The sequence below is a fragment of the Pipra filicauda genome, unplaced genomic scaffold (assembly GCF_003945595.2).
Source record: "Pipra filicauda isolate LSUMZ 115617 unplaced genomic scaffold, ASM394559v2 scaffold101_size5749837_pilon, whole genome shotgun sequence".
NCBI classification, from domain to species: Eukaryota; Metazoa; Chordata; class Aves; order Passeriformes; family Pipridae; genus Pipra; species Pipra filicauda.
The window spans coordinates 2,009,712-2,032,215 of record NW_024103452.1 but is presented as its reverse complement, the minus strand read 5'-3'; the positions used below and the strand labels follow the sequence as shown (position 1 = coordinate 2,032,215).

Sequence of the window (22,504 nt, the reverse complement as noted above, 5' to 3'; positions counted from 1 at the left end):
AACCTGTATGATTTGACTTCACAATTGCTAGAACCTTGTCCCTCAGTGCAAGCTGTCAAGGGCTGAGGTAGATTCACCATCCTGAATGCTACTAGCTCTCTGGCTACATTTCCAGAAGTTTTTTATTGAGATACAATAGAATAGGATGGAAATCCTAGATGATGATGTATTTTGCACTGTGTAAGACATCCCTCCTTTGTTTATGGCAAAGTATAAAAAAGGCTGATTCAGTCTTCAAAGTCATGTTGACAAAACTGTTACATGAAACTAAAGTTCATATCTTGCCGTTCTTTTAGTATTTGATGAATCCTATTTTTAGTGTAAACATTTTCACTGCCGACTTAAGCAAACACATCAATTTTATTCAAAATCAGAACATGAACATATTTGATCTGAATCTCAAAAGTGAATGCGTAGCTGAGAGGCCCAACAGGCTGCTCCCCCTTGTCCTTTGAAAACAAAATATGGCAAATACCATCAAGAAAAAGTTAAGAGTGGCTCAGATCTGTAAATGACAAGATTTATAAAATGCATGTTACTAGAAGTAACTGCTTACTTTATACTGAAACTTCCTATTGTCTCTCAAAAAAGTTTCTTTGAGGTCTTTAAATGGGAGAAATTACAGTGTAATGGTGACTTTTCTACGGTTATGGAGTACTTTATTTCTGCTTTGAAATGAAGGTAGCAACTCACCCCAAATGTTGAAATAATTGTTATGAACATATTGACTCACAAATAGCAAATTTTCCAGTTTTACATACTGCATGAAGTTGCTGACTACACTGTCTTGTTATGAAGGGTGGTTTACCAAACATCGAGCACCCAACTGTGTGACTGACTCTGCCAGCAGAAACGGCAACAGCTGGGCATACCAGCTGCAGAAGAGGACATGAATACAAGAATCTGCTACAACTGAAACGACGGAGAACTTCACATGGGCAGAACTTAACTACTTGAACTTGGCCAGCATCCCTACTCTGCAAAAACCATAATGAGAATTTATTGGGTTTGCACTCCAGCATTTCATCGTATTGGCAATATGATGACCCAGTCTGCCAGTTTGCAGTGATAAGTTTTGACACATCTAAAGCCTATTCATCCCACTTTGTGCAGCACCGGGTTATTTCTTGGAAGTTTTCCACCCAACCACTGAATAGCATTGAACCCACTAAAAATACAAATGTTTCTGAGGTTACAGCTGGGGGGATTATTGCTAAATTATGTTCAAGGCCAAGAAAAATTTTACGGCTTAGAATTCTTTTGCTGAAAGTATTTTGGCTGTAAATTTCTCTTGCCTGGATCTACCACTGTTTATTATACTGCCTGCTTAAACTAGGATGCAGTTAAGTCTCTATTGTAAACAGGCTTTAGAAAGTAGGGGTCCAACTCTGGGTCTTAAAAGGTCAAGTGGAAAGTGAATCTTGTTCTTCAAGGGTAAAAAAAATAATTTCAATATAGCAATTTAATAAAGGCTAATTTCTTTCCTAGAGCAATTGGTTGAGCGTCAATATGAGTACAATATATGTCCACCTCATACCTCCAAAAGATCAGTGCTTCAGACATAAAATTCTGTGTCCCATCCCTATCTAGGATGAGCAGCTAACCATCTCACTTGTCTTCACCTAATTTTCATCATACTCCCAGGATTTCCCTCTCCCACTCCAATTTCTCACCCACTGTGGCATGCCACACAGTTAATTCATATGTAGATGTGATTATCTGAATAAACATACAGAAGATAAAGGAAAAGCAGGAAAATGGAAATTACAAATATTTTGAAGCATTAGACAATAAAACTCCACAGAGAGGCAACCTCTTTAGCTCATGAACAGCCAATTATGAGAAGAAAAGAATTCTACTTTAAAGCAGAAAGAAAAAAGGGGAAAAATGTACACAGTAAAGTGCACTTGCCTTTAGTTTTGAAGGAAAAGTTGCAGTAATTGCAGTGGTAAGGACGGACATCTGTATGTGTGCGAATATGCTTCTTCAGCATGCTGGGCTTCTTGCAACGTATTCCACATTCTTCACAGATGTACTTCCCTCTCCCTCTTCCTCGAACATACACATAGTCTTCATTTGACTTGTACCTAGTAACAGTACCATAAGAGTAAGGCAATCAGTTGTAATGGGAAAATTATTCTAGTTAGAAACACCAATCTACTAGAATTTCTAAAATAACACAGTAGATGAAAATGAATGACTGAGAAAACCAATCATGCTCTTTTTCTGCTCAGCTTCTGCATTTATTTGTTAAATTCATGTCAATCTTTTTCTCTAGGTAATCAGATTTGTTTAGGAATAACAGCTTATCTTTTTTAATAAAGGTACCATTGATAGTTAGCATTTAAAGATTTCAAATTTCCTCTTTGCAACACAGGAACATACTTTTTAGAGGTGTCAGTTCTTGGGCACCATGAGGAAGCTTTAAAAGAGCATCTTTAAGGCTCTGCGTTGGATGCAGAAAAGGAACAACATTGGTTACGACAATGGGAAAGTCTTTAAAATTCCCTGTCAATGTCTTCTGGACTCAGACTATGGGGACTGTCTCTAGATGAAAAAAAGTCATTCAGATTCAATTACACCCTTCATATTTCCACTCAAGGATGCCAAAGGTTGCACTTAGCTTTTGTGACCTGGTCCCTGCAACGTTTGGATCTGTGCAGAGACACAGCAATGCTGGTAATAGCTTAACTGCTTGCCTAGACTAGATTCCAACTGGGAACCAATAAATGGAAAGCCCGAGAGCGGACCACCAATTATGAGAACAATAAAATATGCACCACTTGTGCTCCAAAACTGTAGAGGTGTCACTGGCATTTTTCTATTTAAAAAATCTGTTTTCTACCACGTTGTACATAGTGCAACACTGTGGCTAAAGTAACTGTTACTCGTATCAGGCAACAGATTTAAAGTATTATGGTGCAGGGACTAGGGCTCTCAGTAAATATTTCCATGGCACTTTTCAAATCAGGAGTTCTCCAGGCTATGTATGCCACAGCAAACTGCCAGACAGCCTATATCACAGGCTGCTGTTTAGCCCCTGGACTATATCCTCTCTAGTTACAGTTATACAGCCCTACTGCAGAATAGCTGTTATTTATCATGTAAGAGAAATACAGGAAAAGAATTTACATCTCTGGCTGTATTTAGCTGCCTTTACTGCTGATTAATGCTTGTTCCTTGGAAAAAAATTGAATTGCACTGCCTACTGTTCTTTATTTTATTATCTCTTCTCGTAACTCTCATGGCTCCATGATTCTGATGACTTTCCATTTTTCTTGGAAACATAACAACATCCACAGACCACAATATGGGAACTGTTGCTTAAAATAAATCAATCAGGAAGCAATATCTCTGCAAAGTCTAGAATCAAGGAAAAATATCTTTCAGATGATACGTAGTATACAAAGTACAATACTTGCCCTCCATCAAATATTTTAACTCTTCTTGGTACAGTTTTGACAAAGGAGTTTTCTTTATCGTGCTCAGTGCTTGATTCAGAGTTTTCCTTATTGCTGAATTCAGTTGCAGTCATTTTTTTTCTATTTAATGCTCGCTGCAAGAAAACGAGATATGCTTATCATTAAAATTAGTGTCTTTCATATGTTATTCAAACATTCAAGTTATGATGAATAAAAGCATCATAAAAGCCACAATTCTAATAACTGGTTTTTGAAACTGTTAAGATACATGAAACAAAATACATCTTTTGCCAAACTTCTTCTCTAATATGCATTGTCTATTTGTGGACAGCTAAATCTACATGGAGATTATGGCTCTGTAGGAAATCAGGGATGCTTTGAATCTGCAGTAGGAGATGCCTCTTTTTGCTTTTGGGAAGGTGAAGGTGATGCTTTTTAGCTACAGATAGCCTTCTACAGAGAAAGATGTGTACCTTCAAATCCAAGTGTTTCCTAAACAGCTAGAGCATTGCTCCCCTGTATTTGATGTGGCAGTGGGACCAACTTGCCTGCCAGGCAAGGAGCCGCCTTCCCATGGCAGAGCAAAGAGAAGAAGAGTGGGAAAGAGAGGTGTACCAAGGGAAGATACTAAGAAGTAACATTTCTGAGTACTAATATTTTCTAAAAAATATACCTGTTTTGGTGTCGAAAATGACTTCACAATTTGGTGAGGTTACCCTTCCAAAGCAAGGCTCCACAGTTCATTACTACTAACAGACCAAATTACAAGAAAAAGCATACCAGTTGCCTAGCAGAACAAAATTACATTTCTCCATTTTCCCAAATTACTAATAAAGGGAACTTTTTTTTTTAAAGGAGGATGAGTTCCCCGAACATTTCCCAATTGAAATCTACTCCTTCCAAGTCTAGGGTATTTATAAAATGGGCAACAATGAAGGAACGATCCAATTACCCAGCAATTATTACTGCTATATTTATAAACTGTTCTACCCACGTAGCTGGCACATTTACCACATTTGCTCATATTGATAAGTGAATAAAATTATGAGAGGAAAAAAAAAAGTCTGGCCTTATGTTTTTCACTCATTATAAAATTTAATGCTGTAAGCTTGCGAATTCTTGGCAAGAGGAATGACTTCACTGGCTGACTTAAAATGACTGATCAGTTATGCTGTTCATTACATATATTGAAAGGTGACATCATTCTGGCACCCGGTCCTTGCCCATTGTCCTTCACACAGCCTCAGAGACTACCTTTACTTCTACTTCCCATCTGAATTAACACAGATCAGAGGAAAAGCATCTTCCTATCAATTCAAAGTCCTAGAAATATGCACATACACAAGCACTACTCCAATCCATACGCCTGCATACAGACCTCTGGATTGATTTGGGCTGCATTTTCAAATATCCGAGCAGTTCTACCAAAGCACACATGACAACTCTGCCTGTGTGTAGGAAGAAAGAAATTTCACCCTGCATGTTTTAACAGCACCCATACAAGGTGGATGAGAAATATCAGAAGTGAAGCTTATTCCTGGCAACTCAGCCATGCTGTAGTTCCTATACACTACCTGGTACACGAATTGCTTTTGTTTCCACTGCAAACAAAGAATAACAAGGTGACATTTGTAGTTAAACAGGAAAAGCCATGGAAAATACAGAATACACACAATAAACCCAATACCACATAAATATTCACAGCAGCTGGAATAATGCAATCTCTAAGTTCCTGATCATTCAATCCTAAATACTAAGTATTTTTTCCAGATTTAATTTTTAGGAATGAAAACACAAAGGAAAAAGAAAGATTCCAGCAGTATTTGGCCCATGTTGTTATCCAAACTATGATGAAACAGTGTTATAATAAATTGTATATTCACAAAAGCATCCGGAGTGCAAAAACTAACACAATATAGTATAGCCAAATACTTCTGATTCTCTCACCATCCCTTCTTTTTTTTAAACACATGTATTTATGTACAGGCATAAGATAGCCTGACACAGGTATTCAAATTACTATTTACCTCTGCTGATGTACTTTAGTTTACTGGTTATATGCTATTTTAGAAATTGCTTCAGTGTCTTAAACATGCAAAATGCTGCTATCAAAGATGCTCTAGCAGAAACACTGAGTTTCTGTCACAGAAATCTACAGAAATGCTCACTGGCAATGAAAAAAACCAGTCTGTTTAGTTTTTTATGAAAAATTCCAACTGGATGATGATAACGATTTGGGCCCTCTGTACCTTTTAAAGAGCAGCCATCTCTAAGGAGCACAGGTTTCTTGTGTGGAAATCCTTTAATGTACCTCACCTAAAATCCACCAAACCCCCACACATACCGGTGGAAAGGGCAGAAAAACAGCAGCACTGTAAAATATTCCTCTCTACCATTGCTTATGCTTTCTGTTTCTCATACAGTCTTGTCTCTCTTCTCCCATAGAGACAAGGACCATGATTCATTTCTACTTCACTCATTTTGCTCCGATTTAACTCCATTGTCCTCAATTACTGGTATAAAACTGAAAAAAAATTGCTCTTAGGGCTGCCCAGAGACCAGAGTTCAATAGATACTTCTGGTACTTTACAACATCCTTTGGAAAAAAAACATGCTCACAGCCTGAATCATCAACATTATAAATTTCAGATTAGAATATTCATTAAACATTTCTCCCATTGGCACACAGCCACTTGGGGAAAATGTTTTTAATGTCTTTAAACTTTTATTAGTTTACACATAAAAATCTTCTGCATTTAACTACTTTCTAGTAGTGAGCTGGACTGTTGTGGAACATCATCCAAGAAGGGAAAGCTTTCCACAGTTAAGAGAAACTTTCCATTCTTCAGCCTATTCTTGCTCAAAAATCATCACCCTGGAATATTGCACACATTACTGATTCACTTCAGGAAGCAGAGCCAAGATCAATATGGGGGCTTGAAGAAGACCTGATACAACACTAATGACTTCAGCTGAGGAAAACTGGTGAAAAATAATAATAAATGGAACAACAAAATAAAAAGAGCAGGGAGATTATATAAGCCTCTGTGCAGGTGAAACCGCCTGTTACATTTTCACGTGCTGCACTCATTCCAGGAGCTTCTTTTATAATAATATTTTGTGGTTTGTTTTCTGAATCACTGGAACGTGGCAACTTCACCTATTGCCTCTGAGCAGTGAACTGTGAAGAGCAAATAAAACCCAGGGTTCTTTATTGTTTGCATTTTGTTCATGTGTATCTTTGTTTCCCATGGTACCTATTTTTGAAAGAACTGCTTTTTTTGTGACACTGATGAGTAGTGGTTATGCAGTAGCATGAAATCTCTGTAAACATGACTTAGTTCTGGGGGCAAACTCAGGAACAGTTCAGCAAGTCGCTTTATCTCTATGAGAAGATCAGCAGTTAAAGCCCTATGAGCAGAATATGCCAAATCAGTCTGTGAGAGAGGAGGTACTGCATTTTTATTATTTATAAATTGGATTATAGCAGCACTTAAAGCTCTTCATCAGGTCAGGGTTAAAATGTGCAAAACACTTGAAAAAACACAACTCCCAGAGATCTGCAATCTAAACTGTGGTTCCTGAAGGAACTCAGAACCCCATCAACCTTTTAAGCAGAAAATCAATCACATTTTTTTTAGAATTACTTAATAATTTGTTTTTTGGCTTTGTGCTTTTTTTTTTTTTAATGGAATGTTAATTTCCAAAAGGACCTCCAACATTTTCCATCCTCAGTCTCAAATAAAAAAACCAAAACAGTAGAGTTACTGGGCCTGAATTGAATGAGGAATTTCAGTTTCTGCTTTTTTCAAACATGGCTTCTGTGAGGAAGTTTTCAAGATGGCATGACCTATTCCATTACCAGGTCTGACTGGAGACTGGTAACACAGAAGTATATTCTAGCAACAGCAGCAGCATCATTTTGGAAAGCAGCTGAAATCCTGCTGCCTGAGTCATTAGAAAGGAAAGCAGACAAGCTCTGGAGGTGTTAGGTCAAAGCACCTATCAAGTCTTAGAAATTTTTAATTTCTGCCTTCCTATACCTCACTCACACCATCTGAAGTGCCAATTAAACTTTTATTGGTGCTTTCTTACTTCACTTTCTTCCTTCACAGTGGCTCTGAGCAAACCCTGTAAATCAGCCACAAGCAGAGCTTAAGAACTCTTCATTTTCACAATGCTCATGCGCTTCATTCAAAACGTCAGCAAGCAAGATTGAAGAAAGATTAGTAACTGTGGTTCTTTGTGGCAGAAGCACTGTAAATGTACCTGACAGCTGCCTATTACAGCATTTAAGCACTCCTGGAGCATTTAAAAGGGTGCTGTCAAAATATTTTTTTAAAAAATTATTATCCATTATTTATAATCTAAACAGAGTTTGTTTGTAGACAAAATCTTTTCTTCAAGAGGTATGCTGCAGCTTCGCTATCAGTGAGTTTCTTCTGATAGACTGTTCTTTAAAAATAAAACAAACATGAGTCAATGACACAACTGATGTGAGACTTGCCTTAGAAGGACTTGTTCAACTATGTACAATGAAAAAGGCTAAAGGTTTGATTCCTTTTTTCCTTTTTCTTTTTTTTTTTTTTAATTTGGCACTATTAAGTACAACACCTCATAAAATGTATGAAGAAGTAGACCTAAAAAAACAGGTAGTAAGAGTTTAAACCAAGGCAGTACACTAACATGGAACCAACAATTCAATTCAACTAAAGCACCATAACAAAGCCGGCAGCCTGTATGTATTTTCTGCATGAGACATTACGGATAAAGTTTTGAACTCCAATATAAATATTAGCAAAATCTCCCACTGATTTCAGAAGGACCAGGTTTAACTCTACGGCTCTTTTGGCCTTAAGGGTTTCAGTGCATCTTCTCGACTCGCCCTGTAATTCTGAAACTATTTCTTCCTCTCATACAGTTGCTTCCTCTCATCCTATTGCTTTTTTCCCCACACTGACAATTCTGTATCTTAGCAAAACATTTAGCAAACACAGAAGCATTCCAGGGTGACCTCTGACAGCAAATCTCTGTCACTCAACACCCACAGAGATATGGGTCTTTTCCCGAGGCTGTGGCATGTCTCCTCTAGAGGGACCTCTGGCAGTACGGACCCCGAGTCCCATCCCAATGACCAGGGATTTTGCTGACGGCAGCCTGCAGGAGTAGGACAAGTTACAATTGCTTTAATGCCCCCACCAAAACACTTCCATGCCCTGAAGGATTCTGGAGAAAGGGAGGTCTGTGACTGATGTTGCGTTTTTGCCAGCTCCAAAGAAGAGTTTGGCACCAAAGACATGGTGTACACAGCAAAGAGGAAAGAAAAGTGTGAAATCAAGCACACTTCAGGAGGCTTTACGATTTCACTAGATGAGACAATAAAATATGGTACTGGGTCCATTAAAGAGAACAGACAGCTGCTGCCATACTATTGGGCAAGGAGCCACCTTTACCCATTCACAGAAGTGGTTCAATCACTAAGAAACACCAAAACCAGTCCAAACCAGCACAGTTTTCGTCCTGTCTATAATAAAACTGTCCAGCAAGTAAAATCCTGATCACAATTGTGCAGCCCCGAGACGGCTAAGGAAATAAAAGGTGGGTACTTTGCTCTGACATTTTGGACTCTGGAATGATATAGTGTTTTATGTGGGTCACAACCTCTGCCTGGATTATATTCCTCAGCGCAAGATTTAACATCACCTTTTGAGCCATATTTATCCAAGAAGTTGTTGGTGGTTTTACGGCAGTGTAAATTTTGGTATAAACTTTGCTATTTCTGTCATTATTTCACACCACCGATTAACCTAGATGGGAGAAAGGGAAATGGTATACTCCTCCTCGCACAGTTAGATGATCAGCAATTGTGAAAACTGTTTTCACGATGTTTCCACAGACATGTTCACGCTGAGCACTGTTTTGTAACAGAAAATACCAACTGACCTTTAAGGCAAAATATGCAATTATGATCTTAAATTAACCTGTTTTAAGTTAAAAGTGTTTAAAAATATTTCTATCAGAGTTATTTTTGTTCTACCTTTGCAAGACAAAAAAATAGTCAAACATATTCCTGCCCCAATAAGCACTCCATATATGGATTTAAACCCAGGAACTAATTTCCATGAAAAGCGATAAATCCTTATGAACAGGTTTCTTAATCGAATTACTTAAGATCTTTTTAGCAGTTTGATCCAGCATAACTAAAATAAATAAGCACATATACTGTATGTGTCAGGCATATTACATTCTCTAAAATATGAGGAAGCACAATTTCCAAAGCAAATCCTCTGTAAATGATCAGTATACATCAAACATCGTTTAAGTACCTTGGTTAAGCTGTTCTTCCACTTGCTTGAATAGACCAGTACATCAGATCTGGGATGAGTAGTTCTTGCTAGAGTGTACAGTGGTTTTTCAACTTTTTGTTTGGAATTGAGGAGGGAGAGAGCTACCTTTGTCGACAAACCAAGCGGATTGGGATTGTTAGGATTAATGGTCCATGTAGAATAGGCAGAGATTTTCTGATCGTTTTGCAGCAGATGCAATGGTTTTCTCTTCATGAGATAACACCAGGTAAAATTTGTTGTGGTCTTGAGGCTTGGAAATGACAACCTCTGCATTTCTCCTGCATTCATGGCAGCCAGTGTTGTTACAGACTTTGCTTGGCCAGGGCTGTTGATGTGCTTGCTCTCACTATTGTTACTTGGGGACCTTCTTTCTTGACTGCTACTTACAGCCTTGAGAAGAGAATTCTGGTTATTCACTGGAGACAATTCAGATGGTTTTCTAACTGCAAACACTGGCGATGTTGAAGACTTAAGGTCTTCAGATTCTGGTGACTTCTTTAGGGTTTCTGAAACCCCAGTGTCAGATGAATGATGGTCAGGCAAAGGCAGGTCTGAAGTACTGGCCTTGCTGCTTTTTTCATCCTGTGTAACACTGTCAGGATCCAAGAGGTGATTTTCAAGAGGCTCCGTGGTGCAAACTTGTCTTACCAAAACTGGTTTCTTTTGCTTACTAGTAGGGTCATTAGATCTAACATTCACTGAATGCAATGGTCTAGCATCTGTCATACAAGCAGCTCCACTCTCATCTTTAACACGTTTCTGCTGCTTTTCCATGGCAATATCTAAACTGTTGGCTGGGGAAAGCATTCGTTTACTTGAAGCTGTAGCTTCTGGTTGAGGGAAGAGTCCACTAACTGGCACTTTCTGAATGATATTTGAAGAGCTTGACAAAGGTGAGTTTCTGGTTCCATTTTCTGGTTGTGAATTTTCAAATTCAAATGAATTTGGCAAAGTCCTCTGATAATCTTTGTGAGATTTTGGCAGCTGAGTTTTGCCTTCAAGCGTTGGCACTGTCACAACATTTGTATTGCAGATGGACTGATTTACCTGATCCTGGGTCACTAAAATGTGAGGAAGGGGTGTAACAGTTGCGAAGCCATAGGATGGCATACTGCTGTGAATACGGACAGGAACCACAAAAGGAGGAATCTGACTGCTGCAGTTATTAGGGACAATTTGCTTTAAAGGAGGCACAGAGTATGGATTAGACATGTCAGACAGTTTAGTCTGCATTTCAAAGGAGGATGAATTCTGATCCACCCCAACTTGACTTGGACCAGTCTGAGTTGATAAAGTACTTTTTAGCAATTTAGAAGAGCATGGCTGACCTATATGTAATGTTTTAACTTGAAGTTGATACTTTGGAGCAAAACAATCCTTTTTTTCATCAGGATGACAAGAAAGCGAGTCTGTGCTTGCTTGCTCCCCTTGGGCTGATGTTTTAGTAGATGGCTGAGAAGGCTGATGAGTCAAGGATGGCTGTCCTTGATTATTCAACACATGATCTAGAGGCTGCTGAACCGAAGACAGGCTAACAGAATTACAACTTTGAATTGCTGAGCGAGGCCTGGAGTTAGTCTGTGAATACTGTGTACTTGAAGGAAAGTCCACTGAAGATTTGTCAGAGGTCTGCAGCTTGTGTAATGGCATTGTGGGCACATCCGTAGCATGAGCTGTCTGCAATGAAGAGGTTGATTTCACTTGAGGCTGTTGATTTTCTGGAGCAATATTTAAAGATATTTGTCTTACGAATGGCCCCCTCCTCCTTTCTAGAAGAGGCACGTGTCCAGCAGCTCCATTTGCAGACGAAACTTTCGGAGTGGCTATCTCTACAAGCGGGACAGGTTTTGACGGAGACATACTTCCACAGTCAAAAGACTTACTTCTGTAGTCCACAACCTCCATTGAGGGCTGTGTGCAGCTGATTTGCTCTGAGGCAGCACGTCTCATTTCCCGGTAATGAGGTCCAGGAACAGACAGTGCGTGTGAACCAGCAGGAATCATGAGGAATTCTGACGACTTACTAGCAGGCTCTGCTTTGGAAGGGTTCTCAGCCTTCAAAGTTTCATCTTTATCAAGTGAAGTTGAGAAACTGGAGGCATGAGACAAGCTACTCTCCCGACTTAGGCTTCTAGAAAGTGTGGAGTCAACACTCGATTCAGCAGATGAATGCTCCATTTCAGCCAAGCGAATTCTTTTCTTCTTCGGTGGAAGCTTTTCTGTTGGTAATTTTGACAGTGTTTCACTGCGCTGTGGCCAGTTAAACCTTTCTGTCTTTTCCTGGTCACTGCACTGGTTTTCTTGGTCTCTGTCTGGTTCTTCTGTGACCAGTATTTCAGGAACCTGGATGTTATGCTGTCGAACAAGTCTGGACGGCTGAAGTGGCGTGCTTCTCTCGTTAGAAACCAACTGGCTTCCCTGAACTTCCCCTCTAGGTGATTCTGACGACAAGGGTTGATGATGCTGGGGATTGTTCAGATAAGACTGTCTGTCTTCTTGGATTACAACTGTATTCAAAGAGTGATGCTTTGCAACCTTGTTGGGCTCTTGAGAAGAAACTGGTGATAGTCTTTCAAACGACTCTGATTTCTCAAATGAGCTATTTCTGCTCAGTGAATTGGTGTGCTGTATTACTGAAATGCCAGTCCCTTGTCTTTTCAACTCCATCTTTTCTTGCACAGCTGAACTTGCCTGCTTTTCAATGAGTGGAGCCACCTTTGGCTCAATAGTCTGATCTGTGCCTCGAGCCACAAGGTGAACTTGGGAACTCTGAAGCAGAAGTTTGCTTGGTTGTTGTGATCCTACCACTGTTGTCGCATTGTATTTTGACAGACTGGAAGAATTTGCTGGCTTGCTTTGGCCTTCTGTGTTCTTCGATGGTATGCTCGTATCATTTTGCTGTGGGTCATCATCGTCGCCAACACTTTTCATTTTCCTTCTTTTTCTTATCTGGGGTGTCTGCTCCCAGACGCCAGTTGAAGTAGTGACCCTGTAGTGTAGAATTTGAGGCTGTGTACTGTTTGTAACAGCTTTATGCTCAGGCTCCCGGATTGCTGCTTTAGTTTTAGGTCCATGCAACTCTGAACAATAAAATTTCTTGTGGTTTTCAAAATTTTCCAGTTTTCTATATCTGTTTCTGCAGGTTTCACATTCAAACATTGTTCCTCGCACCTGAGGGGACTTCTTTGTTTTTTCTAAATTTGATCCCTGTGCCAAGGATTTGCTCCTTTGTAATAAGGATTCACTTGATAAATTACACCCCAGATAACTTTCTTCTACAGATCGCACCAGTCCAAGACCTTGGTTTTCACCAGTGGAAGAATCTTCTATTGCTGCCTGCCTAACAAGGGTTCGAGGGTGTCCGCCTTGGTTCAGTGGAGTAGCGGGTCCTGATACAAAAACATCATCATATAAAGAGCCAATCTTATCATCAAATGACTGGCTTCCTCGAAGGGGATGAGAGGGAGGTATTACATTCGGAGGTACTGCTGAGTAACTGGTGGTAGGCATGGAATTACTTCGTGTTATAGGTAAACAGTCAAGGGATGGTACAGAAAGAAGAAAAACTTGCTTTGATTTCTCAGTGGGCGTAAAAGGAGACTTTGGTATATCAGAGCTTGAGCTAGTTCTTCTTCCCATGGGCTTTAAATCAAACTGGAAAGAATCTTTAAATATGTAGGATTTTGGTGAATCTATGCTTCCTCTTCTCGAAAGAGATGTTCTTCTTGGTTTCACGCTATCTAACTGTTTGTCATCTACAACAGCTTCATTATCAGAAATTAACTTTGAGATACGCTCTTCAAGAGTTTTTGTTGCCAAGGGAGGTCGCATTTGGCCAGAGAGAATCAGATTTTTTTCGGCACAAACAGTTTGTACCACTGATGCCACCACACCACTTGTTCGTGGCACACAGGGCAGGTTTTTATTTGGATCTTTCTCAGAGGTCAACAATCCCCTTACAAAAGGAGCTGGAGGGCTCATTGTTTGATCGGCACTTTCAGAACGAGAGAAATAACCAGAATCAGTACTACCTAAACTTCTGGGGCTCAAAAGACATTTTCCTTGCTGATCTTGAGAACCATCAGTTGCCTGTTGTCTCTGGAGCTGGGCATGCACTGATCCTACTGCAGATCCCAGCTGTTCCTCTAATAGGCCCACTTCTACTTTCTGATGCTGCTTTATGTCATTCTCCTTGAATGAGGCTGTATGTGTTACATTTGACTGAAGAGTTGTCACTTTAGAATCTCCTTTTCTCTGTGCTGCAGCAAGCTCGGGTGCGGGTTCTGTTACTTTTGGGCTATCAGCCCTTAATGGAGAAACATTTACAGGATGAACTACTACTTTAGGTAAAGCTGCCCTTACTTGAGGTTCTGCATCATGCAATGAAGAGTCACCTGGTATACAATCTGGGTTGCTTACTGGAATAGGACTTCCTTTCTGCAATGTTTCTGCACTTGAAATGACTTTCATTAATTGTGCAGGTTCCAGTTCTTGATCATCTTGTCTTTCATCGGCAGTGCCTTCATCTTCACTTTCACCGCTTTCTTCCACATCTGAATGAATGCTAAGTGCTTTGTCCGAGTCATGCGATAAGAAGAGGCCACCTGAATCTGGTTGTAGAACAAGTCCAAGTTTGATAGCGTGTGCATGAGATTTTTTGTGCTTGTACAGATTGCTTTTGGTTTTAAATGAAAACCCACATGTCACACAAGGATATGGTCGCTCTCCAGTATGGGATCGGATGTGCTTCTGGAGAACACTGGGCTTGGCACAGGCCCGATTGCAATACTCACAGACGTATTTCCCTAGCTTTTTAGGCTTCTGGTCTTTTAAGAGGTTACATATTTGTTCTACACCATGGTTTACGACTGATGCTATCTGGGCTGAATTATACACTGGACCTATAGGCAAGTGTGTTGAACTCGATGTGCTAATTGACAAAGGTGAAGACGAACTAGCTACTAACTGGTTTTGAGAAAAAACCTGAGTTACAGTGGAAGATGAGGTGTGAACGACAGAAGTTGTTACTGCTATGCTGTATATCTGCTGGAGCTTGGGGTTTTCTTGACTCTGCTGTTGCACCAGCGACCTAGTTAAACTTGGACACATAACAACCTGGTGATTTTGTTGACTGGTCTTAGTAATAAGGTCTTGTGAATGAGAAACTGATTGGCCTTGTGCTTGTCCAGTCTTGGCTGTTGTTGCTACATGCACATTGTTCAATGTACACGGGTAATAGTGAGGTCCAGCTGCAAACTCATGCTGTGACAAAGCAGACTGATTTTGGACGCTTATTGTATTGGACGTGAGACTAGAAGAGGTGCTTACAGTTTTATTTGGTCTCAGTTTCTCTATCTGCATCCCATAAGGGGGGCACTCTTGTGCTAAGGTGTTCAGTTCAGGCTCCATAGCTTTTAATAAGACATCGAATGCAGTACGCGTACACGGGGACGACGTACTGCAATCAACAAAATTAATACATTCATTACTGTCAGTCTTTGTTTTACTTGATGAGGAGTTTGAGGGAGGCTTCCTCTCTGCCGAGTTCAGTTGGTTTGCATCAGAATCCCCCGCTGCCTGCTTACACAAATCTAAGGACGGATGCATCAGCGAAAGCTTTGTCTGCATTGATACCTCAGATTTGTTTGTTTCAACACTTATCTCACTACTAAGTGCTCCCCCATTTTGTTTGGTACATTGATTTCCATTTTGCACGGGCAGGTGATCCTGTGCCATGGTGTGTTCAGAGGCATCTGGAAGAGCTTTTGGTGGTGAAGGCTCTATATTTTGCTTAACCTTGGCTTCAGTGGGGCTTCTCAAAGGCGATTTTGGTATTTTTTTAAGATGGTTTTCAGACACAATCTTTTTTCTTTTCACACCCTTAATCGTATCTTGGGTTCCTCTAGTACCAGCATCGGTGATTTCTGTTAAAACACAAAAAGAGAATAAAAAAGAATATTCAAACTGGATAATGCAGTATTTTTTTTTATTTATACCACTTTAGCATCTCTAGGTTTCAACAGTAAGCCCTGGGGCAACAGGACTGACGTCCGTCTCTCCAGCCTCCAATACTTTCTTTTAACAGTAAATGTATCTTAGTGAAGATCTATTTTGTTTTCATCAAAAATGAGCAATGCTTTCTAACTGATGCTCAAAGACATTACAAAAGTAATTCACTGTAGGAAAGGCTTCAAAGAAAACATAAGAAAAGAAAGGCTACTGAAGGAATATTTTAGCAACTGCTTTTCAGATAAGTAAAAGAAGCCTCTCTCTTGCACTAGTTTAAAAATCCAAATTGTTATAGGAGGAAAATGAAGAACCAAGACACATATGTCATGTTTGTCACTTTTTCCATCTGTATGTCCCCGTAGTCAAGGAATGAACACAACTTCCTTACGGTTATATTTGTAAGTAGATTTATCATGGAAATGGCACAACCACCCACACCATCCGTCAAATACTGTATTTCAGAGCTCCAATTACTGAACTTCAATAGCATTTCAGATGAGCAACTACTGCGGATGAATAAAATCAGTCACACTTAAATGACTTTCTATTTGTGCATCATGAAACAAAATAAACTAAATTTGAATTATTTTAAAACTAGCTACACTTGTTGCTGATTTTAAGCAGATACGCACACAGAGTTTCAGGGGGGTAGTGAAGAGTAAACGAACTGGAGTATTATTCAGCAGAATAATTTTGCAGCAAGTACTTATATTTGTAGATAGTCCAATTTTCTCTATAATAAAAATACCTATAGACTGAATTTCAGTGTTGATATTTAGAAGCTTTTCTTTTTTATAGATACCCGAGTTACACACCTTTGTCTACCTCAAATGAGTGATGTTTAATCTATCAGCTAATTCTTATTTTTGTCTCACTTCTTTCCTAACATACACGCAGTCATAGCCATTGCCTCAGCTAGCATCACTGGTAGTGCAGAAGAATATTAAATGGATGTAAATTCATTTTCTTAAGCTTTAACACACTCCTTCATCAGGCTGTTAGCCAAAACCCTATTCATCTGATTGCCAATATTAAAAGCAAAGGAAGAATCTGATGTGACTAGCGGGCTGATGGCTCTGAGAATGTTCAGCTGCACACACATTTTGGGAAGCAGCACTGAGTAACCCCATGCAGTATGTTTACCTGCACATTCAGTAACAGAGGTTTATGTGCACTTCTAGGTAAAGAACAGCCTTAAGACAACATATAAAGGGACAAAATTCTCACAGTCAACTTCACAAGGAGGCAAGTGGAGAAAGCTCTGACATCCCAGTACCCACCAACCCTATGGTGCCCTTGGAGCGGCACAATTATCCCCTTGCAGAAACACCACCTGGCTTCCGTGCTGCAGTGGGAGGAAAGCCAAAGCATCGTGTGCATCTAACAAGAGATACTGCAGTTGATGAATCCAGGGTGGAATTCCTGCTCCACGGAGAGGAAATCCAGGCAATGCTTAAAGCTTGTCTAGCAGAACAGAATGCAAAGTGACCAGCAGGAGAAAAAAAGGCAAAAAGATGTTATGTTTTATCCATGCCAGAGTACAACCCAACTAGGATATGTGCTACTGCCAGACACTTGGAAATTCAAAATCCAATTTCCAACTCCATGCCAACTTAATTGTACGCATATATTCACTTAGGGTGAATGGATATTCAGGAGATTACCTTGCAAACTGAAAGATTAGAGACTACACATCACACAATGTGCTGGTTTTGGCTGGGGTACAGTTAACTATCTTCACAGTGGCTGGGAATTATGGAGTCTTTCTTGGCTGCGTGGTGCTTGGTTGCCAGCCGGGGTGAAACCGCAACACACATAATTTATAGCAAATGTGGAAGCTCTGCAGAACCCAATCTATTCCTCTCCCAGTCCTACTACGGAAAGCATAACTACGAAGAGTAAGAGCCTGTTTTGTCACATTCAGCAGTCCTATGCAAAAGATGCTTGAATCACTGGCTCCAAATCCTAGTTATGGGGACTGTGTGCTCCTCTTGTGAATCCAGAAAGAAGTTTCTGCAGTAATTCTTCACTTACATGAACTTTAGATTTATTGCTTTATCACCAAAACCTATTCCTATTAGATTGGATTTAATATATTCAAAGCCAAGCAGTCTTCCATCACAGTGTTTTTTACTTTTCATTGCTTCACAATTAAACAGTGGCTTACAGTAATAAGTTATCACTGATATTATTAATGGTGAATTCCTTAAAATTCACAGTTTACTGCAACAGTTTTTTCTTCAATAACAATAAAAAACAGTTTTACGCGAATCGAAGAGAAAATAACAAGGTAATTATATAAAAGGGTGCTTTTAGCCACGGTTTGGTGATCTCTCTGAAACATGGCCATGTTAATTGAGTGTAAGTAATTTGGTTCCTTTTATGCACACACTGTAGCTTTTATCCTGTCACAATCACGCCCCCACACCGATCATACTGCCAGCGTTTGTACCAGAGCACTACGGGAAGAGCTGGGCAGATTACACATAACTAGGAAGGTAAGAGTGTCAGGAATTGCAAACATTCAAGTAAATGTACGCAAAAAAGTCTAAGGTGTTTCATACTGCAGCAATTGAACAATCAAATGATGTGCTGCTTCCTGATGCCTCAGAATATTCAATAACTACTGTTTCTGGGTTCCAACCATGTAGTGCAAAACAAAAAGCATACTCAAGTTGCACTGGCGAAATGGAAACCAACACAGATAAAAGATGAAATGTGGCTCACAAAAGCCTTTAAAGAAAGTAAAAATGTATTTCTAATCTACCAATCAAGCAATTAAAAAGATTAATTCATTATGACTACAAGATCAGAATTTTCCATAATCTCTTTTCTGCTTTACTTTTTAAAAATAGTGTTCAACATATGCCAGAGCATAAGAATGGTTTGGGAAATGGAAAAGGAAAGAAAAAAGAATAAACAAAGGCAATTTATGGACTGCATTATGTAGAGAAATAGTAATTTCTTTTCAGTCTTCATAACCACTAATTTGGTTGCTTCTATACCAACAAAATTCCAGTTTACAGAAATCATGATAACTAGTTTCTTGTTTGTATATTTCTGACTCTGCATCTTCTGTGATCCCAGAGGTGGAGTAACAGATTTGCTTCAGTGCACCTGTCTATAAAATCTTGTACTTTCTTGACAACGGCTTAACAAAGCTTAACGATAGTTTAAGTCCTGTGCCCTACTCCTGGATAATTTACAAATCCTTATTATTATCAATGGAAATATTCACCTCATGTTTGCTAACAACCAAATTTCTATCATATTCTGGGGAAAAAAGGAACTCCTGACAACTTTGTTTCACTTATTTTTAGCTTGTCATTCTTCTTGTATAAATCTTTGCTTTGTATTTCCAGTTTATGTTGAAGATATTCCACCACACGTTTCTTAATCTACAGCTACATGCTTGCACAAAGGTCAACTGCATCAGTATTTCCAGAGGCATCAACAACACTGGTGGAAAGTGCCAGTCCTGAAATGCTACACACTCCTCTGCCTTCCAGAGCTACCAACTTTCAGGAGCGTGATGACTTGTCAGGGCCATATACCCACATCAACAAACCGACACTGAACAAAGAGAATGTAAAAACATCCTCATATGGAAAAAAAAAACAGAAAAAAGAAGTAGTTCTGCCTTTCTTTCTCTCCCTTATGCTCTGTGTGCTCTGCTCACCTCCCTTTGCAATCACCAAGCCCTTCTCATCAGTGGTAATTCCCCTTTTTCCCTGGTGGTATAGTGGTGCTGTTGAGAAGTGCTGTTATCTCAATCAGACGTCTAAAAAAATCTTTCTCATAAGTTATATTACATCAAATAGGATTAAGTTACCTAGCCCAGGAAAAGAGGGGACAATGCCACTGTTCTCAGCACCTTGTCTTTCATATCCCAGGGACATCAGAGCATCTCTTTTGCGCTTTGCCTGCTTTGGCTTTGTTCTGTTTGCTCTCTTTTGCTTTGGTATGAATTCTGCACTCAAAACATGACAAGAAAAAACTGATATTTCCAAACATGATTTTTTTCACCTACAATTTCTCTGATGCACGTCACTCTATGCATAGGAGATAGAGCAAAAGAATACAGGTGTGATGGTGTAGATAGCAATTTGGCAAAGTAACTCATGCAGCAAATAAAAAGAGGTTTTAAGCGATCTGATTTTTTTCTTCCAAAGCATTTACTAGTGAACTAGACAGTGTCTTGACAAAATTATCTCAATGGTTTTGTTTAAGTAACTTCCAGAACTGCCTGTCTAAAAGCCTACATGTTATTACAACACCCACTCTCTTTCTTTCCCTTCTAATAGAGCTACGTGCTTGCACTTCAAAAAAAGGAAGAGAGTAAGAGGGAACCGAAGCAGGGCAGCAAGCTCCCTTCTCCCTCAGTGCCTCCCGGTGAGCACGGAGCAAGCAACCACTATCTGTCCCTGCAGCCCAATGAACGGCATAATTTTCATCTCATGCACTCACTTTATGCTGCAGAATTTAAAAGAATCATTGCAGGCTTCCATACAAGAGACCAGATTTTCAAATCCAAGTGTCTGATCTTTAGCTCCTAATGTGTACTTCAGCTGCCAGGGCACTGCAAGTAAGATCAAGTCTCTTCTGAAAGTGTTCAGCTACTAACTGAAGCCTTAAACTTACGGCTAACAGGTTCCTCTGACACCTGACAATGCTAGCAACCAAAGATGGAAAGGTTTCCAAAAGAGAAAGACCATTACTAAGGATCTTATTCTGATTAAAGCTCAGCTTCCCAGTGTCTTTACATACTTCAAATATTCTTATTCTTGACATCTTATACTTATTTAATTCTGATTTCACTGAAACTATCAAAAGCAGTCATGAATCACCCCACTGAGTCTGTTTGAATAAAGAACATCATTACGAGATAAAGAAATAAGTCTTGTCGGCAAATATAAGGCCACCAGAACTTAGATTAAATGCAGCAAGGAATAACTAAACTTTCATTTTTTATTAAATGTCCTCTCTAGCTTCATACTGCCTTCTTGTGTTAAGTACAGCCATAAATATTTTTCCTGAAATTATAGTTTTTCTGAAGCGTAAACCAAATCCCAAACAACAAAATCTTAATTACATAACCACATATACAACTATGAAAATGTTCACAGACAACAAGTCAACAGAAAGATTTGAACAAGATTAACACAAGCACCATGCTTAATTTTAAGTACAAATAGAATAGGATTTTAAAGTCAATCACCAACAATTTTAGAAGTCTTATTTCAGGCTCATAATTTCAGACTTATTGAGATTGCCAGAGGGTGGTCACTCCCTGTTTCAGAAGTCAGGAGGCAAGTCAAAGAACCTGGGGCACTCCAAGATAGCAGTGGTATTTAAGAACCTATGTCAGCAAGGTTAATGTATGCTTAAGTACTTTTATTACTGCAAACACCAGTCCTAACACCAGACTCTTAAAAAAACTTGATCATCAAATGTAAAGCACATTTGGACATGAATTAATTGCAAAGAAAAGTAGGGAGGAGTTCAAAAGCCAAAGCCTTTGACAGGGATTGGATCAAGTGTTCATCTGTGCCAATGTTTGTCCCTTTGTTCATATCAGCAAATAGCAGACAATTAGATAAGGCAGGGATAAGGTGAATATGGCTTCCTTTATTTCACGCTGCCTGTAAACACATGATTATTTTCTTGGTGTTTTTAATAGACAGCACTAAGATCTGGGTTGATATGTGACCCATCAAAGGTATTATACTGGCTGTCAGGCAGAGAGGGGTTCCCCAAGCCTCTTTAAAGGGTCATTTCACACTAGATTTTTGTACTGGAATGACTGTTTTATTAGCATAATTTCTCATTATTAACCAAACTAGCAAACATCCTACTAACACAAGCTCCAGGAAAGGTGCACCTCTGTTAATATGTGGTACCAGCACCCATCTGAGTAGTGCCATTAACCTCAATAACAGCACACATTTTTGTAAAGTCAAATCAAATTTTATTGCTCCCTACTATCACATCCTGGCAAGCCCATAAAATCAGTGCATGTCAAGCTTATATATTAAAAGTAAATGTAGAGAAAATGTATACTGATATATACACCAAGAAATCATACACTGTACCTCTATGACTAAATAAATTTTCCAAATTTAAAAGTCAGTATTTCGTACCATCACAAGACAATTCAGGTGAGAAGTGACCTCAGCAAATCTCTAGTCAACCTCCTGCTCAAATCAGGGTCAGCTATGGGATCAGACTAGGGTCTTTAGGGCTTTGTCCTATAAGATCTTGGAAACCTCCATGGAGAGAGTCTAAACAGCCTCTGTGAGCAGCATCTTCAGCTGCCTGACTGTCCTTATCAGGAACAAGCCAGTCCACGCCATTCTTGTTTGAACTTGTTACTACTGCCTTTCATCCTCTCAACACACTACACTATGAAGAATATGACTCCATCTTCATGACAACCCCCTCCAAAACCACCTCTTCTCAATCCTGAATGAGCCCTGGTCCCTCAGCTTCTCCTCAGAGGACAAGTGCTACAGGCCCTGAATGGTTGTGGTCCCTTAATACTAAACTCACTCCAGGTTTCTGATGTTCAGCCTGCACTGGGAGGGGGGGCGAAACTGGAGTATCTAAAGGTGGTCTAAGGATTGATGAGCAGGGAAGATAATTCCTTCCCTTGATCTTCTGGTTGTGCTTTCATTCACACAGCTCACAATGCTGTGGCCTCCCCTGCTGCCAGGCATGCTGCTGGCT

At 39.6% G+C, this 22,504-nt stretch overlaps 1 protein-coding gene across 9 annotated transcripts in view; it reads right to left on the bottom strand.

The window, feature by feature from the left end:
• The window catches only part of HIVEP1 (HIVEP zinc finger 1), a 131,000-nt gene that overhangs the window by 23,525 nt on the left and 84,971 nt on the right, over positions 1–22,504 (bottom strand). For all 9 annotated transcript variants that reach the window (XM_027745024.2, XM_027745026.2, XM_039387766.1 and 6 more), the window contains 3 exons: positions 9,749–15,693; positions 3,423–3,556; positions 1,912–2,087 (listed from right to left, as the gene is read on the bottom strand). In XM_027745024.2, coding sequence (XP_027600825.2) covers positions 1,912–2,087; positions 3,423–3,556; positions 9,749–15,693 — 6,255 coding nt within the window. The remainder of the gene's footprint in view (positions 1–1,911; positions 2,088–3,422; positions 3,557–9,748; positions 15,694–22,504) is intronic.